Source organism: Mesoplodon bidens, assembly GCF_964165515.1.
Source record: "Mesoplodon bidens genome assembly, chromosome: 4".
NCBI lineage: Eukaryota > Metazoa > Chordata > Mammalia > Artiodactyla > Ziphiidae > Mesoplodon > Mesoplodon bidens.
The window spans coordinates 118,065,488-118,083,501 of record NC_138160.1 but is presented as its reverse complement, the minus strand read 5'-3'; the positions used below and the strand labels follow the sequence as shown (position 1 = coordinate 118,083,501).

Below are 18,014 nucleotides of genomic sequence, written 5' to 3'. Positions count from 1 at the left end.
CGACGCCATCTGTCCCAAGCAACAAGGTTTTGAGATGGGCCTGAGGAGCTGTTACTGAACACAAGTTCATGTGCCTGACTTACAGTGAGGCCAAACAAACCAAAACATCAGAGTTTCGAGCAGAGAAAGGTTTATTGCAGGGCCAAACAGGGAGAATGGGTGGCTCATGCTCTAAAAAAATCCCCGAACTCCCTGATGGTTTGGGGGGAAGATTTTACATGCAAAATTTGGGGTGAGAGCTGCAGGGCGTGTGACTTTCTTCTGACTGGTTGGTGGTGAGGTAACAGGGGGCCCCTCCAGGAATCTTGCCCTCAGCCTGAAGTTACCATCCTCCATCTGGGCAGGGGATAGTTTCCACAGAACTCACAGATATTATTCTGTATAGTCCTTGACTGCAAACCAGGACCCTGAGCCAGCGTTGCGCTATTGCTTCCTAATTGCGCTTCCCTTGTTTCCCTTCCCAGATTAGCAACTGCTTGAATCTGCCTTTTGGAACTAAGGGACGGTCAAAGAGGCTGAATGAAGCCTATTTCCTACAAACAATAAATGGGGGACACAGAAAGGCTTTTGTGCCCAAGTGGGCCCACAGGGTCCTGCTCTGCTTCAGAGCCTCAGTGAGGCCCAGCAAACCTGGGCAGGTAAGATCCTGAGCTCAGGTATTTTTTCTCGGGATGGTCTGCAAGATAATTAGCCTAAGGCAACCCAATGCTCTGTCTGAATGAAGGGCTGCTTTAGTAGTTCAAAACCCAAGGCCTCCATGGTAAAACTCTGAATTTGTCTTAAGTTTGCACATGTAGGTTCATTTTAAGTTACTGCAATAGCAACAAGCGGTCAGAAGACGAAGAAATGACGAGACCAAGCTACAAAGATTTTGAACCCCAGGTTCACACAGAACAAAGGCGCAGTACAAAATGGCGCCCTCCGCGAGGAGGAAACATCAACTCGCACAGAGCGTGTATCCGCCCGGGGTTCTCCCAGGGCCACGCTGGGACCAAACTCACGTGAGCTGGAGCGTCCTATGACAGCACTAGTTAGACTCCTCCCCGGTTTCCGCCACTCCCTGCGCACATGCGCTCCAGATCCTCAGTAGGATGCCAGTTGCGCAGGCGCAAGAGGCTCCTCCTCTCAGGCGACTGACGCAAGGAGACTGTTCGCAATTTATCCCGTGTGACCTTGAGTCTTTTCTGCCTCCGAGGACCGGGGTTGTCCACGGTTCTGCCTTATACCGCTTTTAGCCTCCTGGTCTGTCACGGAGCCCAGACCTGCCGCAGCTGGCACGGGAGGACACGCTTTTCCCTACCATCATGACCCGAAGCGTGTTAGCCATAGGCCCTGACTCCGGAAGCAGCGTTCAGGTATTTTCTTATCCGGCAGCGCGGGCGGCGCCTCAGCGGAAGAGCGGGCTTCCAGGCCGCAGCGATCAAACCCCGCCCCCCACCTCACGTAGTTGGAGGTTTCCAGAAGCGCTAGCATCACTGCGCCGTGCAATTGTCGGCGGTCCGAGCGCGTGTTTGCCGCCTCGTATTTCCACCATTTAGCAGCCATGATAAGCGCCAGCCGAGCCGCAGTAGCGCGTCTTGTCGGCGCCGCAGCCTCCCGGGCCCCCCCAGCCGCCCGCCACCAGGTAAGGGACTGCCGGGCCTTCCCCGAGGGGCTCACGGCCTTGGGACTCAGTGCGGCAGGCCACGGCCTTCGGGGTCAGAATTCTCGGGGACAGACGGGGAGAGACGGAAAATAACGCACGTTCAGTATTCAGTGCTGCCGGTTCAAGGCCTCATTCAGGGTTTTGCGTTCCTGTTTCAGGCCCTGCTGAGTCACACTCCTTGGGAGCCTAGAGTTTTATCTCATCGAGTAGCGGGCAGTGGTCCTGATTAGTCTTTTTGAGATGATTAGACAGTTTTGGTCTTGAGTAGAAGGACGATTGTTCGCTGTGAAATGCAGAGTGTGCGAGGACCCCATTGCTATGATACAACGAAGGAAGAAAGAGCATCTGAGTAGTAAATTAAAAATCAAGCTCTGATTTTTTTTGCTTACGAACATTTGACTAGTTAGCTCCCCAGAATTTTGTTCTGCGTTATTTCAGAAAAAATAAGCAAATCAGGAAAAGGCCATGGAATGGTTGTTCATTATCGTGTAAGACTAAAAACATACCTTTTGGGGAAATAGGAATTGTATTTCTTTGCACTCAGGTGGGTAAAAGAAGACTTGGAAGTAGCCTGAGGTGAGATTGTAACAAAGGTCTTTGACACTGATGGGAAGCCACTCCTGACATTTTTTTTTTTCCTCGTAAACTGCCTTCACAAAATTACTAATTCTAGTTCTCTTAAAGCAGTAGCTTGGCAGGGTCGGGGAAATGTCTCTGATTAAGTTAAATCTGTACCTGCAACACGTAACATGTGGGTCTTAGGTAGACACCGCCCCTGATGATGAAATTGAGTAGTATTTTAACGTATTTTTGCTTCTCCACGGGATATTTGGCAGAGCCTGGAAATAATTTTGGTTGTCACAACCTGGGTAGCCATGCTACTACTAGGTTCTAGTTGTAAAGGCCCAAGTTGCTGCTAAATATTCTACAGTGCATAGAACGGCCCAGCTCCCAACAAAGATTTTGTTTAAAATCAATAGTGCCGAGGTCAAGAGACCCTTTGGTAATGTAATTCAAGATAATTTTATATCTATTTATTTCTCTGATTTCATTGGGAAAATTTGTATTTTATTAGGCATGTTTGTTTCAGTACCATAATGTCTCTTAGACATGAAATACTTTATTTCAGTATATTTTATACATGGTAATCACTCAGTGAACAAAATGAAAGTCTCAACCTTTTGTGTATTCTTCAGAAGAATAATTAAAACAAGTGCAAGTTTTCATGTGTAGTTCATGGCTGATCCTTTTTTTTTTTTTTTTTTAAAGGATGGCTGGAATGGCTTTAGTCATGAAGCTTTTAGAATTGTTTCAAGGCGGGACTATGCGTAAGTATAATTTGGTTTCCTTTAGCATTAAGGTAATAAATATTAAGCCCCAGAGCAGTGGTCTCTAGATTTGTGATTAATTACTTCACTCAGAAAAAAACACAGCTAAGTTTATTTATAGAGTATGCATTTGCCACAGTAGCAAATGTTTTCTTATGTTTTTCTACAACCGTTTTGGAGATCACTGTTAAGATAACTAATCATAGCATTGTTTCAAATGTCTTACAGATCAGAAGCAATCAAGGGAGCAGTTGTTGGTATTGATTTGGGTACTACCAACTCCTGTGTGGCAGTTATGGAAGGTAAACAAGCAAAGGTGAGCATGATTGGAAGCTCTGGATCATGTAGTGGTAACCAGTACACAATTCAGAATTCTGTGTCCTTTGGCTTAGATAAGGGACATTTTCAAAGCTGCTTTAAAATTTTTAAGACTCTTGTGAGGTGAATCTTTGTGCTTAATTGTATGCTGGTAATAAATGAATGGATTTGACTTCCCAGGATTTAAGTGTGTCCTAGTATAGATGTAAGACTACTAAGTTACCATTAGGACCCATTGGGATGACTTGTACTGTTGATTACTTCTGTAATTAACGTTCTGCTTTTTTGTAAGTCAGCTAAACAAAGGCTAAAGGTGCAGGAACAGTCTAGAAACAAGTGGAGCTCCAAATAATGCATGGGCTGCATGCTAAGTAAGGCATGTTCTTTACTTCCTTCTAGAGGAAGTAGAGGCTCTTCCTCCTTTGTTTGTGAAATCTTTATTCCCACCTGGTTCTCCTCAAGAATGTTTGGAGCACCTGGATTTTTGAATTCCTTGTTGGCAGTTTTTTTAATGCCTGAAACTTGTAGGCATCACCAAAAAATCAGAAGTAGATTTAACTCTCCGTATGGAAGGAAAGATTACGTTGTCCAAACATTGAGTATGAAAGATGTGATTTATATTTATTCCTGTTTTTTGGATGTTCTTAGTTGTAGGTTGTTTGAATCTGCAATAGTAGTTGCTTACTATATCAGCATTCACAGCAGAAAAGTATGCCCATTAGTACTGTTCTTTAGTGTTTGTTTTGTGTCTTAAATGATTGGTACCAAGACACTAGTGGTGACTGGAACCTCATTCTCTGTCCTATTTTGGGAGTTTTAGGTGCTAGAGAATGCTGAAGGTGCCAGAACCACCCCTTCAGTTGTAGCCTTTACAGCAGATGGTGAGCGACTTGTTGGCATGCCGGCCAAGCGACAGGCTGTCACCAACCCAAACAACACATTCTATGCTACCAAGCGTCTCATTGGCCGGCGATATGATGACCCAGAAGTTCAAAAAGACATGTGAGTAATAGCAAAAATGTATTTATATGCAAAGGCTATACGGATGAATCTTACCAGCAGGATCTCTGGGGACAGGCCCTGCTCCTGCCAAAAGGGTATCTCCTTCAAAAAATTCAATTCTGCCTTCACAGATTGGGTCTTTGCTATGTGTGACATGATATATGAAGATCTGGCTAGTCATTCCTGGACCACATAAATTGGCCTTAAACACATAAGGTAGATAATGGCATAGGCGCCATCTTGATACTGATCAGATGTTTTCAAGGTTCATCCTTGTTGTGGCATGTATCGGTATTTCATTCCTTTTTATGGTCAAATAATATCCCATTGTATGCATACAATGCTGCATTTTGTTTATCTGTTAATGGGCATTTGGGTTGTTTCCACTTTTTGGCTATTATGAATAATGCTACCATAAACATTTCTGTATAGGTTTTTGTGTGGACATGTATTCTCATTTCTCTTGGGTAGACATCTAGTAATGGAATTGCTACGTCACATGGTATCTCTGTTACCGCTTTCCAAAGCAGCTGCATAAATTTTTGGTGAGACGAATGTTCATGTTTCAATTTATCAGGATGTTTTTACATGTTAATGATTGCTTTCTAAAGGTTTTCATTAAACAAATTCCTGAAGTTCTCATTTGTTGGCCATGGATCTCTTGGGGTGGAAGATGGGCTTTCATGGTGTATGGTAACCTCATGGTAGGTTGTGCTGGCATGTTTTCTCAAGTATAATTTTTGTGTCTTTCAGTAAAAATGTTCCTTTTAAAATTGTCCGTGCCTCTAATGGCGATGCCTGGGTTGAAGCTCATGGAAAGCTCTATTCCCCAAGTCAGATTGGAGCATTTGTGTTGATGAAGATGAAAGAGACTGCAGGTGAGATAGCTTAGTTCATATCTGGGAAAATTCAGAGAACTGCATGATTCCTCTGAGATCACTGGCTTCCATACCTCAGGGTCCTTTGGATGAGTCTGCAGTGGCTTTTATACAGAATACCTAGGAATGGCAAAACTTTATTACTCTTTCCCTACAAATTGAATTTCTCTTCCAAGTTTTCCTAATGGTGGCTTGCTTGTTTCTTTTTTCCACAAGGGAAATCAAAAGACTACACATTAAGCTTTTGTGTCTGTTAGGTAAAACTTACCATTTAAGAAACTAGTGGCTCTTTTAAATCTAAAAGTAGGTCATTGTAGCTGGTGAGCCTTCACTAACATGTTAAAGGTGAGATCTTGGGTTTTTAAAATTGGAGTGTTTTCCTACAAGGTCTCTTCATGTTAGGTCATATGCTAAAAAAACTATTGGGTGCTGTTTGTGACCTCAAGAGAGTGACACAGGTTGTTAGGCTACATTAGTAATTGTAGCCTGTTTCATCTGATAGGGTCTCATGAATGATTTTCATTGATTGCTTTTCCAGAAAATTACTTGGGGCATACAGCAAAAAATGCTGTGATCACCGTCCCAGCGTATTTCAATGACTCTCAGAGACAGGTGAGTTTAATTATCATTTTTAATACATTTATTTATTTATTACTTATTTATTTATTTTTGGCTGCATTGGGTCTTGGTTGCTACACATGGGCTTCCTCTAGTTGCAGCGACTGGGGGTTACTCTTCATTGCAGTGTGTGGGCTTCTCATTGCGGTGGCTTCTCTTGTTGTGGAGCACGGGCTTAGTTGCTCTGTGGCATGTGGGATCTTCCTGGACCAGGGCTCGAACCCGTGTCCCCTGCATTGGCAAGAGGATTCTTAACCACTGCTGCCACCAGGGAAGCCCCCCAGTTAGCATTTTTATTCAGGAAATTAATGGTACCTGGGACACGGTGGAAAATGCTTTTTTCTTTTTTTATAGGCTACTAAGGATGCTGGCCAGATATCTGGACTAAATGTGCTTCGGGTAATTAATGAACCCACAGCGGCTGCTCTGGCCTATGGTCTAGACAAATCAGAAGACAAAATGTAAGTTTGTGCAGTAAATTCCACCTAGATTTGTGAGACTTAAGTGCATGGAACCTTGAAACTTATCCTAAATCATCATCTTGATTTCATGGTGATTGAGCCTTATACTTAGACTGGAAATGTACTGCCTTGACCTTTTCCCAAGGCTTTTATGCTCTGTGTTTTTCATTCATTTCAAGATTGTCCCTTGATTACTTTTTCTTTTTTTTTTTTTTTTTTTGCCATACGCGGGCCTCTCACTGTTGTGGCCTCTCCCGTTGCGGAGCACAGGCTCCAGATGCACAGGCTCAGCGGCCATGGCTAACGGGCCTAGCAGCTCCATGGCATGTGGGATCTTCCCGGACTGGGGCATGAACCCGTGTCCCCTGCATCAGCAGGCAGACTCTCAACCACTGCGCCACCAGGGAAGCCCTACTTTTTCTTTTTAAAGTACTGGCTGTGGTCATTTTTTTCCCCTTGGTATGCCTGTTGGCAAGTATTCATCCAAAAGAGTGGTTTTTGCTTTTTAACATTTCATTTTAACTGTATGTGTTTTACATGTTGCTATTAGGGCCACCTGTTAAGACATACTTATGCAGTCATCAACTTCCATAATTATACTTGGGTGGGGGAATAGCTAAATTTATGTTGGTTTGGTTACTGAAATCCATACGCTGTGATGAGTTTTGTTCCTGACAGCCTTTTTTCTTTCTAGCATTGCCGTATATGATTTAGGTGGTGGAACTTTTGATATTTCCATACTGGAAATTCAGAAAGGAGTATTTGAGGTGAAATCCACCAATGGAGACACTTTTTTAGGTGGTGAAGACTTTGACCAGGCCTTGCTGCGTCACATTGTGAAGGAGTTCAAAAGAGAGGTTAGTTACCAGTGTGGTTAATATGTACACATTGGAATACTGAGAATTTCTTTGTTCGGACTGCTATTTGCTTTGTTTTACGATTTTTTTTTCCCCTTAAGAGAGTGTTGAATAGGCCACTGAAATTGCATTTCAGTTCCATGGGTGCTCTGAACTATTCTGGTTATCATAGCTTCAAATTGGGAACAAACAACAATTAAAAGGCTATAGTAGGGCCTCCCTGGTGGCGCAGTGGTTGAGAGTCCGCCTGCCGATATGGGGGTCACGGGTTCGTGCCCCGGTCCGGGAGGATCCCACATGCCGCGGAGCGGCTGGGCCCTTGAGCCGTGGCCACTGAGCCTGCGTGTCTGGAGCTTGTGCTCCGCAGCAGGAGAGGCCACAACAGTGAGAGGCCCGCGTACCACAAAAAAAAAAAGGCTATAGCACCTGGTGTGCAATAGTACTATGGCATTTTATATAAGGGACTTGAATATCTTTGGATTTGGGGTATCCGCATTTGACAGGGGTTGCTGGAACCAGTTCCTCACAGATACCAAGGGATGACTCTGTAGGTTTCCCCCACTATCTGAAAATTGAGCCTGCGAAACTTTTTTTTTTTTTTTTTTTTTGGTACGCGTGCCTCTCACTGTTGTGGCCTCTCCTGTTGCGGGGCACAGCCTCTGGACGCGCAGGCTCAGTGGCCATGGCTCATGGGCTTAGCTGCTCTATGGCATGTGGGATCCTCCCGGACCGGGGCACGAACCCATGTCCCCTGCATCAGCAGGCGGACTCTTAACCACTGCGCCACCAGGGAAGCCCAAGCCTGCGAAACTTTTGATAAGCTGAAATGTCGTGAAGCTACACATTTTGCTAAAGGATGCACAACATAAATGATTGTATGCTCACAGACAGTTCAAAGCTATGGTGGTGGTTTGGTGCTCAGATAAGTGTAGTTACTGGGGAAGGAGCTTGGGGTGCACACTGCCTCTGTAATGGCTTGCTGCAAAGCAAACGCTGAACATTATTTGTCCTTTTTGCCTTTTTTGTAAAAGTGAAAATCCTTTTTAGATTTTATTTGGTTAGCAAAAACAGGTACTAAAGTAGATCTTATATAAAAGGGAAGTGGTGTAAAGCAAACTTTGGAAAAGGAATTATGGGAACTCCTTTTTTGAGCTAGAATTCTACAGCTGGAAAGAACTGAGAACAGTTCATTCTGTAACTCCAGACACATATTTTTCAAAGTAGGTCTTCTTTTTTCCTATAGATTTTTAAAGGTAATAAGTAATTTCTGCTTGTTTATAAAGGTATGGCTCTATTTTCTTTTGTTACACCTTACCACTGCAATTTAAGTTGTATTCATTTTCTTAACACTAACATATTGTGTGTCTTCACTTTGTAGACAGGGGTTGATTTGACCAAAGACAACATGGCGCTTCAAAGGGTTCGGGAAGCCGCTGAGAAGGCCAAGTGTGAACTCTCTTCATCTGTGCAGGTGAGACGTGGACAGATTCCACCAGTCTTGATGGATCTTTTCAGCCTGAGTTTACTCGAATAGCATATTCTGATTGGCATAATGTCGGTCAGATTTTTTTTAACAGCTTTCTGGTTGGTGATAAAAGCCTTTCCATTAGCAAAGGAGCATTATGTTTTTTATGGGTGAGCTGAAGCAGCCAAATCAGAGGTTATGATTTGCTTTCCTGCTGCCACCTGAGAACCTGGAATTAGATCTCCTGCCATCTTGCTATATCCCTGACACGGACCTAACATGCTGTTATTCTCTTCTTAGTGGTTAAGGCAAAGGGAGGCTTCATCTTTCAGAACTGGAGCAACTTTAGCACTCTGGGAAGGGAAGAGGTATTTATAGCATCTGTCATTGTGTTGGTAAAGTGGGTGACCTTCAGTCACATCTGGATTTTCTTTTTCTTTTTTTTTGTTTTAATAGCAGCTATAAGGAGTGACAAAGCTGTACAGGGTCATCCATGAAGTTGATGGTATTCCCTTGTCCTGCTGTCAGAGTTTGCACCACGATGGTTGGGGCCAAAATATGTGGCATTACCAGAGGCTAGTTTATAATTCTTCCCAGGGGTTGTCACTTTATGAAACGGGACGTTGGTTGGTTTTACTGTGGCTCTATCCTATTGATAGGTATTTGGATTGTTTTCCACCATTTTGCTATTATAGCAAGGTGTATTGACCCTCCTTGTACATTAATGTTTGTGCATGTGTGATTGTAAGTCTATAGGTTAAATTTATAGAAGCATTTATTACCCTTGAGTTTATAATGTGGTTTGGGGAGGTGGAGAACATTTTGAGAACATTTGAGAACATAATGAGAACATTTGTTTTTTTTTTTTTTTTTTTTCTTTTTTGCGGTACGCGGGCCTCTCACTGTTGTGGCCTCTCCCCTTGCAGAGCTCAGGCTCCGGACATGCAGGCTCAGCGGCCATGGCTCACGGGCCCAGCCGCTCCGTGGCATGTGGGATCTTCCCAGACCGGGGCACGAACCCGTGTCCCCTGCATCGGCAGGCGGGCTCTCAACCACTGTGCCACCAGGGAAGCCCTTTTTTTTTTTTTTTTTAATTAATTAATTAATTTATTTATTTGCGGTCCGCGGGCCTCTCACTGTTGTGGCCTCTCCCATCGCGGAGCACAGGCTCCGGATGCACAGGCTCAGCTGCCATGGCTCATGGGCCCAGCCGCTGTGCGGCATGTGGGATCTTCCCGGACCGGGGCACGAACCCGTGTCCCCTGCATCGGCAGGCAGACTCTCAACCACTGCGCCACCAGGGAAGCCCAAGAACATTATAAATAAATGTCAGAAGTAATGTAGAGGTTAAGAGTTACTCTGCAAGCAGACTGGTGGAGATGAAGTCCTTATTTCATTACTTATTAGCTGTGTGACCTTGAATGAATTACTTAACATTTCTGTTTTCTTGTCTATAAAATGAGGATAATTAGTGCTCCATTCCCCCTTAGAGTTGTGAAGATTAGTAAATGAATATATATAACATGCTTAGGACAACGTGTAGTAAATAGTAAGTGGTACTCTAAATGTGTGTATGTATTTTGTTTTTTTAAAAAGGCAAAGTTAGATTTATAATAAAGGAACCTGACAGGTGTTTGACATAATTAGGAGAGCTTCTGAAAGGTGAGTTAATCAGGAAGAGATAAAGGGTCAGGTAAGTATGAGGTTCTCGGGTAAAGACCTGAGTAAGGGTCAGTGTGGCTGAAGTACAGACTAGACTGGCGGAGGAGCACAGAAGATAAGGCTAGAGGCTTTATAGATTGGGGATTTGGTACCTTTCCTGAGATGACAACAGACTACTGAAAATTTTTAAGGTGGGCCAGTAACATGGTCAGATTTGGGGAAAGCACTCTGAGGTGGAGTGCTCTTTGTGGCAGCCTGAGTGGGTGTGGTAAAATGTTGGGAAGCTATTGCAGCACACCAGGTGGTGAGAGAGGAAGGACTTGGACCAGAGTGTGGTAGTGAGAGATACATGTTGGAATTGAGAGAGAAGAGGGACAGAACTTCATGGTGGAACTGGCTTTCGAGGGTGGAGAACCCCGGAGTTTTTCACCTGGTCGTTCATTTATAGCATATAGAACTGCACTAATACAGTAACTACATGTGGCTATTTAAAATTAAATACAATTTTTAAGAATTCCACTTCTCAGTTCCACTAGCTGTATTTCAAGTATTCAGCCACATGTGACTAGTGGCTGCTGGATTGAAAAGCACAGATAGAGATCATTCCCATTGCCACAGAAAGTTCTGTTGGATTGCATTACTGTAGATAATTTTATTTACTGATGCAGTTTGTTAGCGTTTTGCAAAGAAAGAGAAGATTGTTATTGGTGTTCCTGAAACTATATCCAATATCACTGTTTTTACAAAAGATGTGTTGATTCTCCCCGTAAAGCAATTATCTGTCCAGGGTACTCTACCTGAAGAAAGCTGGTTATGGTTAAGGATTTGCTCCCTTCAGTCTTTATTCCCTGTCGGCCTTGCTTTGTGAAGTTGGAGGGGCAGCATACACAAACTCTATTCCTGGGGGTTCACCCCGAGACACCTGTTTCTGCATGTTTAGTAATGAGTTTTGTTAGTCTAAATATTCTTAATCCGTGCCGTATCAGGATTTTAGGCTTATTAAGTACTGTATGTTACATGGTGTGGCTGTAGCAGTGTTGGCTACTCTCTGGGGATGTGATAGCAGTAGTCGGCCCTTGTACTTCTCTTTAGCATTTTTGTTGTAGCGTTCTTTTTTTTTTTTTTTTTTGGTAGTACGCGGGCCTCTCACCGTCGCGGCCTCTCCCATTGCGGAGCACAGGCTCCGGACGCGCAGGCCCAGCGGCCATGGCTCACGGGCCCAGCCGCTCTGCGCGGCATGTGGGATCTTCCCCAACTGAGGCACGAACCCGTGTCCCCTGCACCGGCAGGCGGACTCTCAACCACTGCGCCACCAGGGAAGCCCGTTGTAGCTTTCTTAACCATCTTCCTGAAACTCGCAAAGCCCTGGTTTAGTGGCAGATTATTTGGTTCAGAGCATACCTTTCACATTTCTCTTAGTGAGCAAGGAAATTTTTTAAAACTTGGTAAAAGAACACAGTAGTGTGATTCTTAATATATTTTTAATAGCAGGACAGACTGTTCTTCACCTCCTGAATGGGGATTTTTCCTGCTTCTCTATTCCTTTCTTCATTGTTAATAACAGATTTATAGTGTTTACTTCTGGGAAGATAAGAGGTTGAATCTTAAAGAGTCACTGTCTTTGGTGGCCGTTCATTTAAAGTGTCTGACCCTCCCTGTGATTTTCAGAGTCTTCCTTTCCTAGGGTATAGTCCTTAGTTGAAGTAATAAAGAGACTTCACCACTGGTCTCCCTGCTTCCTTTGCAGACTGACATCAATTTGCCATACCTTACAATGGATGCTTCTGGACCCAAGCATTTGAATATGAAGCTGACCCGGGCTCAGTTTGAGGGGATTGTTACTGATCTAATCAGAAGGACCATAGCTCCATGCCAAAAAGCCATGCAAGATGCAGAAGTCAGCAAAAGTGACATAGGAGAAGTGATTCTGGTTGGTGGCATGACTAGGATGCCCAAGGTAAGGACCCATGGAATTCTTGACATAGAGCGCTGAGAGGGCCAACACATAATTTATTAGGACATAACATATGGCTTATGTTGTGTAGGGACATGAATATGTGGCCTTTCTACCACACTGACCTGAAAGGCGGATGAATTTGTGCCCTTGCCAAAGAGTTCTTAAAGGGTATTTTAAAAAAAGGATTAGGAAAGGGGAGAATGTCTTTGGGGTAGTAGCAAGGAGGATCCTGAACTTCAGTTTTATAGAATTTTTAGGAATGAAACAAAGTTTGCGGTCAGAGACAGCTTAACATCTTGGTACTAACTAGCCTCTATGGGCAATTTTGGACATGTGTTTTGCAGTATAGTGTTTGGGGTTTCTAAAGGCATCTCTTCAACAGAGATTTGTGCAATGATGCATTTTATCAACACATCATTCTGAAAAGACAGGTGTGTGGAAAACTAATAACTGAGCACAGAACCTGTTGATGGTGTAATTCTTGCTTTATAGCTTGAGTAGAACTATCTTGGGCCTTGATTTTCATAATTTTTCCTTTGGAGTACTTGTGCTTAGGAAAATGATGCATACAATAAATCTGAAGTGAAAAGGTGAGGCTTTGAACCAGGCAGATATCTTTATGTTAACAAATTATCCCAGATGTTATTCAAATAGAACTTTTTCCTAGCATTAGTAAAATAAGCAGGAGGGGAAAACATGCCTCATACTTGCACCAGTATTGAATCACTACTGCTTCTGTTAAGCTGATTTTTAGTTGATATGTAGAAGAGGACTTGGACTATACAAATGAAGTCCCCTTGCCTTGTGCCTTGTATTTCTAATTTGATGTGTTGCTTGGGAAGCCAGATAACAAAATTTAGGCAAATTGTTCCCAAATTTAAAAGGGCTATGAATGAGATACTCAAGAGTAAAGTATATGTGTAACCAAATAATATACTTAACTCATTAACAAGAACTCAGCTACAAAATAATTTGAGTAAACGTTCTTGGATCTGAAGCACCCTGTCCTGAGACCTGGTGGGGTCTCAGGACACATGTGCTATTCTCCCCTTCTCAGGCAATTGCCCTGAGTAGTGAGTGACAAGGTTCTTTTTTCTTTGTGCTCAGGTTCAGCAGACTGTGCAGGATCTCTTTGGCCGAGCCCCAAGTAAAGCTGTCAATCCTGATGAGGCTGTGGCCATTGGAGCTGCCATTCAGGGAGGTGTGTTGGCTGGTGATGTCACAGATGTGCTACTCTTGGATGTCACTCCCCTGTCTCTGGGTATTGAGACTCTGGGAGGTGTCTTCACCAAGCTTATTAACAGGAACACCACTATTCCAACCAAGAAGAGCCAGGTAAAAGCCACCCCACCCTACTTTGTCACAGAGATACTAGGTTCTGTGAGGATGTGATTGTAGCCACTTCTGTGAGCTTTTCCTAGAAAACTTCCCTTTTTGTTTTGCAGTCCATACTAGTTGAATGTGGAGGGGTGGTAAGAATCTTGTCCTTTGTTCTCTTTTGTTTCTAGAAAAGTTCTCTTTACCTGTCAGCCAGTGGTGATGATTTTAGGGAAGTCATCAATAGTCTCTTTCTCAGGATAATAATTGCTAGAAGGAGCCTCATCATTTGAGACTAAATTCCTATACTCTTCTGTTCTCAAAGGCAGTAAAAAGAATGCCGTGGCCGAGACTAGGGGAGCGTGCTTGTCTTCCTGGAGAACGATAGGGGTTCTGAGATATCAAGCCAGGGTTATTTGGACAATGGCTTGGTCTTAGATTAAGAATTATTTCCTTTCTCAGTTTTGGTGTTTTTCTGAAAGAACTATGGCTATTGCTGTTTGCAGTGATGTATCGCCGACACATCATTCTGAAGTGTGTGGTGATTTCCTGTGACTATGAGCATAAAATAAATGTCCTCTCTCTGACCCACTTCTCTGGATGAGCATGTTTCAACATCTCGCTTTTTATAGCTCCTTCTCTTGAGGCCTTCTGTGCTAATGCTGCATCTTTGTACAATGCATTTGCTTAGCTGAAAACAATAGCTATTGTATGCCCTTTTGCTGTGCTAATCCTCCTCCTGTTCTCTGTAAAGACATAAGCCTTTGTCCTGAATGTAGTATACATTAGGATTCTTCCAGTGTTGGGATGTGAATTTCTTCCTTTGGTTTGTTGCACTTTGTAAGGGGGAATAGGCTGGAAAAAAAAAATCAGGCTGCCAACCCAGCAAGTTTCCTTTTTCTCCCTAGGTGTTTTCTACAGCTGCTGATGGACAGACTCAAGTGGAGATTAAAGTGTGTCAGGGTGAGAGAGAGATGGCTGGAGACAACAAACTTCTTGGACAGTTTACTTTGGTAGGTATTGGGAATCATGAATGTTATGCTCATTTTTTTATGGTGAAGTTACACTATTCTAACCCCTAATATTACCATAAACTGCTGACAGACGTAGTCTGTGTTATCTTAGCATAGTATTCAAATGAATTCTGCAACTGGATAACCATGGCTTCAGTTTTTACCTGAAAGCCCTGCTTCTTGTGCCTTAGGAACTAAATAAAGAAGCTTGTAAGAGCCAGGGAAATGTTCATAAACAGTGCTTATTAGAAGAAATTCCTGATTACTATTTTACTACTTTTAAAGACACTTGATATTGTTATTGGCTGCTACTTTGTCATCATCGTCTTTTTTTTTTTTTGGCCGTGCTCTGTGGCATGTGGGATCTTAGTTCCCTGACCAGGGATTGAACCTGTGCCCTCTGCAATGGAAGTGCAGAGTCTTAACCACTGGACTGCCAGGGAAGTCCCTGGTTACTGGCTTCTAGTCAGCATCGCTTATTGCTTGTTGGGATGAATGATGGAAAAGTTTACTCTTCACGCATTGTGTGTCCTTAGGTACATAAAGCCATTGTGGTTACTTGCTATAGCCAGCCTTCACTAGTATGAGTCCTGTTTATTTCAAGCAGCAATGAAATTACTACTCTCACCAACAAACTCATGTTTTTGTACATTTAAGTGAAAGTTTCACTTGTTCCTCCCAGAAACCAAGTAATTTCTTCCCCAGAAGACCGTATAGGTTTTGGAAATAGAGCACTGGACCCCTTTGTGAGGGGAGCTTACTCTGGTATTTATTTATTCTAGATTGGGATTCCCCCAGCCCCTCGTGGAGTCCCTCAGATTGAAGTTACATTTGACATTGATGCCAATGGGATTGTACACGTTTCTGCCAAAGATAAGGGTACAGGACGCGAGCAGCAGAGTAAGTACTCTTATTTATTAAGACTGTAAGAGTGAGGTGAGGGAATTTTCTCTGTTGGGAACTAGACCCTCTAGATTGGGCATTATCTTTCCCTCTAGCCTCAGGGGAGGATGATGAGTCCTCTTTGCCTCTTTCTCCTCAGTTATCAGTGTCACATTAACAGGTATGGTGTTTATTCCCCTAAAAAAGGCAAGCACTGAGCCTCTGGATTGCTGAAGTTTTGGTAGGTAGGACAGTTAGTTGTTCTCTGTGTATTTTAGACCCTTGGTTTCCCTCTGCTTATTGTAGGACAATAGGATATTTCCCTTCTTCATAATGCACATCAAGACAGCTACTCTGAAGAGGAGGATTCTTTTTCTTAATACAGTAGAGGAAGAAGCATATAGTTTTCCTGGGAAATAATGAGGTGCCTTCTTTTCACTATAGTTGTGATCCAGTCTTCCGGTGGGTTAAGCAAAGATGATATTGAAAATATGGTTAAAAATGCAGAGAAGTATGCTGAGGAAGACCGGCGAAAGAAGGTGATTACTTTACTCATAACTTCTATGTGAAGTGCCTTTCTTATTTATTCTCAGTCTTCCCATATCAAAATTTTCATGTTACAGAATCCAGCTAAAACATCTTACAGACATCTCAGACCACAATGATTTCTCCCTCTTAACTGTTTATACTCTGTTAACTGTATGTAGCAGTTTTCATGTTGTCTTCTTAGTGAGGACGTTCAGCCAACTAGTTGATTGGGAAGTCTTCATTCATACTACATTTTTAATTTCTCTTAGGAACGAGTTGAAGCTGTTAATATGGCTGAAGGAATCATTCATGACACAGAAACCAAGATGGAAGAATTCAAGGACCAATTGCCTGCTGATGAGGTAAACCCTCTTTTAAAATAGCTCAGGAAGTTGGGAGGCATCGTCACCAACGTCAGTGAAGGTCATTTTTCTGTGCAGGTCTAGATAGGAATTTAGTTTTTAAAAAATGTTTCTAAATTTTAAAAAAATGTTTCTAAACATTCTGCTGTGTGTTACGGGATAAGAACCAGAAAAAGTGAGGGTCTGGTTTTGTTTTGTTTTCAAGTGCCACAAGCTAAAAGAAGAGATTTCCAAAATGAGGGAGCTCCTCGCTCGAAAAGACAGTGAAACAGGAGAAAACATAAGGCAGGCAGCATCTTCCCTTCAGCAAGCATCACTGAAGCTCTTCGAAATGGCATACAAAAAGGTACAAGGCTGTTTTACTCAATGAATATTTTGCTCCTAACTTGATGTAACTGCTCTTGATTACTGTCACTGATGGCTCCTACATAGCCATTTATGGAACTGGGAGTATTGGAATTGGAAATATCCTTCTTCCTGCCTTCTTGACTACTTTGGGTGGGAGGGAGGGAGGGTGAGGTCAAAGGGAAGAAATCACTAAAACTGGGAGAGTGGAACAGGCAGGATATGGCTTTTTCGTTTTTAGTTCATCAGAGAGCAAACTGTCACCCTTAACATTAAACAAGTGACTCTCAAATGTTTTCTTATAGATGGCATCTGAGCGGGAAGGCTCTGGAAGTTCTGGCACTGGGGAGCAAAAGGAAGATCAAAAGGAAGAGAAACAGTAACAGCAGTAAACTTTGGAGTCGAAAAGACAACATATTATGATGCTTGGGAGTGAAGGGATTTCCTGAGCTGAAATGGGCAAAACTTCAGTCTTCTACTGTGTTTTTGCAGTACTCTATATATAATTTCCTGAATATGTAAATTTAGTGACCATTAGCTAATGATCATTTAACAAGTGATAATTCCCAACAGTACAAAGTTCACAGTATTCTGTCCCTAGCCTGTCATTCTTTTTCAGCTGCATGTAAAATGGGGGGAAAGATGATTTATTGATCATTCTAAAGATTGAACGTTGTTTTGTGCTGAAGTAGCTGTATTTTCAAAGGGGTGAAACCATCTCACACACTGAAGACAGGTCTGGAATGAGACCATAGGGGGATGAGATCCTTCTAGTTACCTAAGTATTGCTGTACCAGCCTGTGTGTATATGGAGTTCTTCAACTGAGGTCTTGCAAGGCAAGCCAGCTGTGCCATGTTGGGAGGTAGGGCAGGGGAGGCTAAATCAATGGAAAACTAAGCTAGCTATTTATGTGAGGTCCAGCTTCTAAAACACAAGTCTCCCAAACTTTCTGAAGGCATACTTCCCTAGCTACCCTTTGGCCTGTGTCTGGCACCTGTATCCCTGATGACTGTTCTTTTTGATCCATTCTGGATTTTTAAAAAAATAAATAGGAAAAGCATTTTGATCTCTTGTCTGTGAGGGGTGAGGCCCTGAGATTTAGCTTCAGAAATATGAATCACATTTCCCAACTCTCTGACCTCGATACAGGATTTTCTAACACTGGCATTTGAATTTCTAACAAATTGAAAACTTGGGAAGGCCGGTATAATAATAAGCATTATCAGCAAAGACAAGTCTGGTTCAGAGGAGGCTTTTTTTTTCTCCCTAGCCCCATCTGAGGTTTGGAATGTTGAAATAGTCTTTAGATCTCTAACATGAAAATCAGGCCTCCTATTTCCAGGCTGCTTTCTGCTCTAAATAAGTCCAACCAGAA

At 42.8% G+C, this 18,014-nt stretch overlaps 1 protein-coding gene across 1 annotated transcript; it reads left to right on the top strand.

Annotated features, from left to right (window-relative positions):
* Positions 1 to 1,435: 1,435 nt before the first annotated feature.
* HSPA9 (heat shock protein family A (Hsp70) member 9) lies at positions 1,436 to 17,699 on the top strand. The gene is made up of 17 exons (XM_081231430.1): positions 1,436 to 1,624; positions 2,915 to 2,973; positions 3,202 to 3,289; positions 4,112 to 4,293; positions 5,047 to 5,171; positions 5,710 to 5,783; positions 6,144 to 6,250; positions 6,945 to 7,107; positions 8,486 to 8,578; positions 11,982 to 12,191; positions 13,299 to 13,526; positions 14,417 to 14,521; positions 15,304 to 15,421; positions 15,848 to 15,942; positions 16,201 to 16,293; positions 16,499 to 16,639; positions 16,944 to 17,699. The coding sequence occupies exons 1-17, from the start codon at positions 1,544 to 1,546 to the stop codon at positions 17,019 to 17,021; spliced, it is 2,040 nt and encodes a 679-aa protein (XP_081087556.1). The 5' UTR covers positions 1,436 to 1,543; the 3' UTR covers positions 17,022 to 17,699.
* The last annotated feature ends 315 nt before the right edge of the window (positions 17,700 to 18,014 follow it).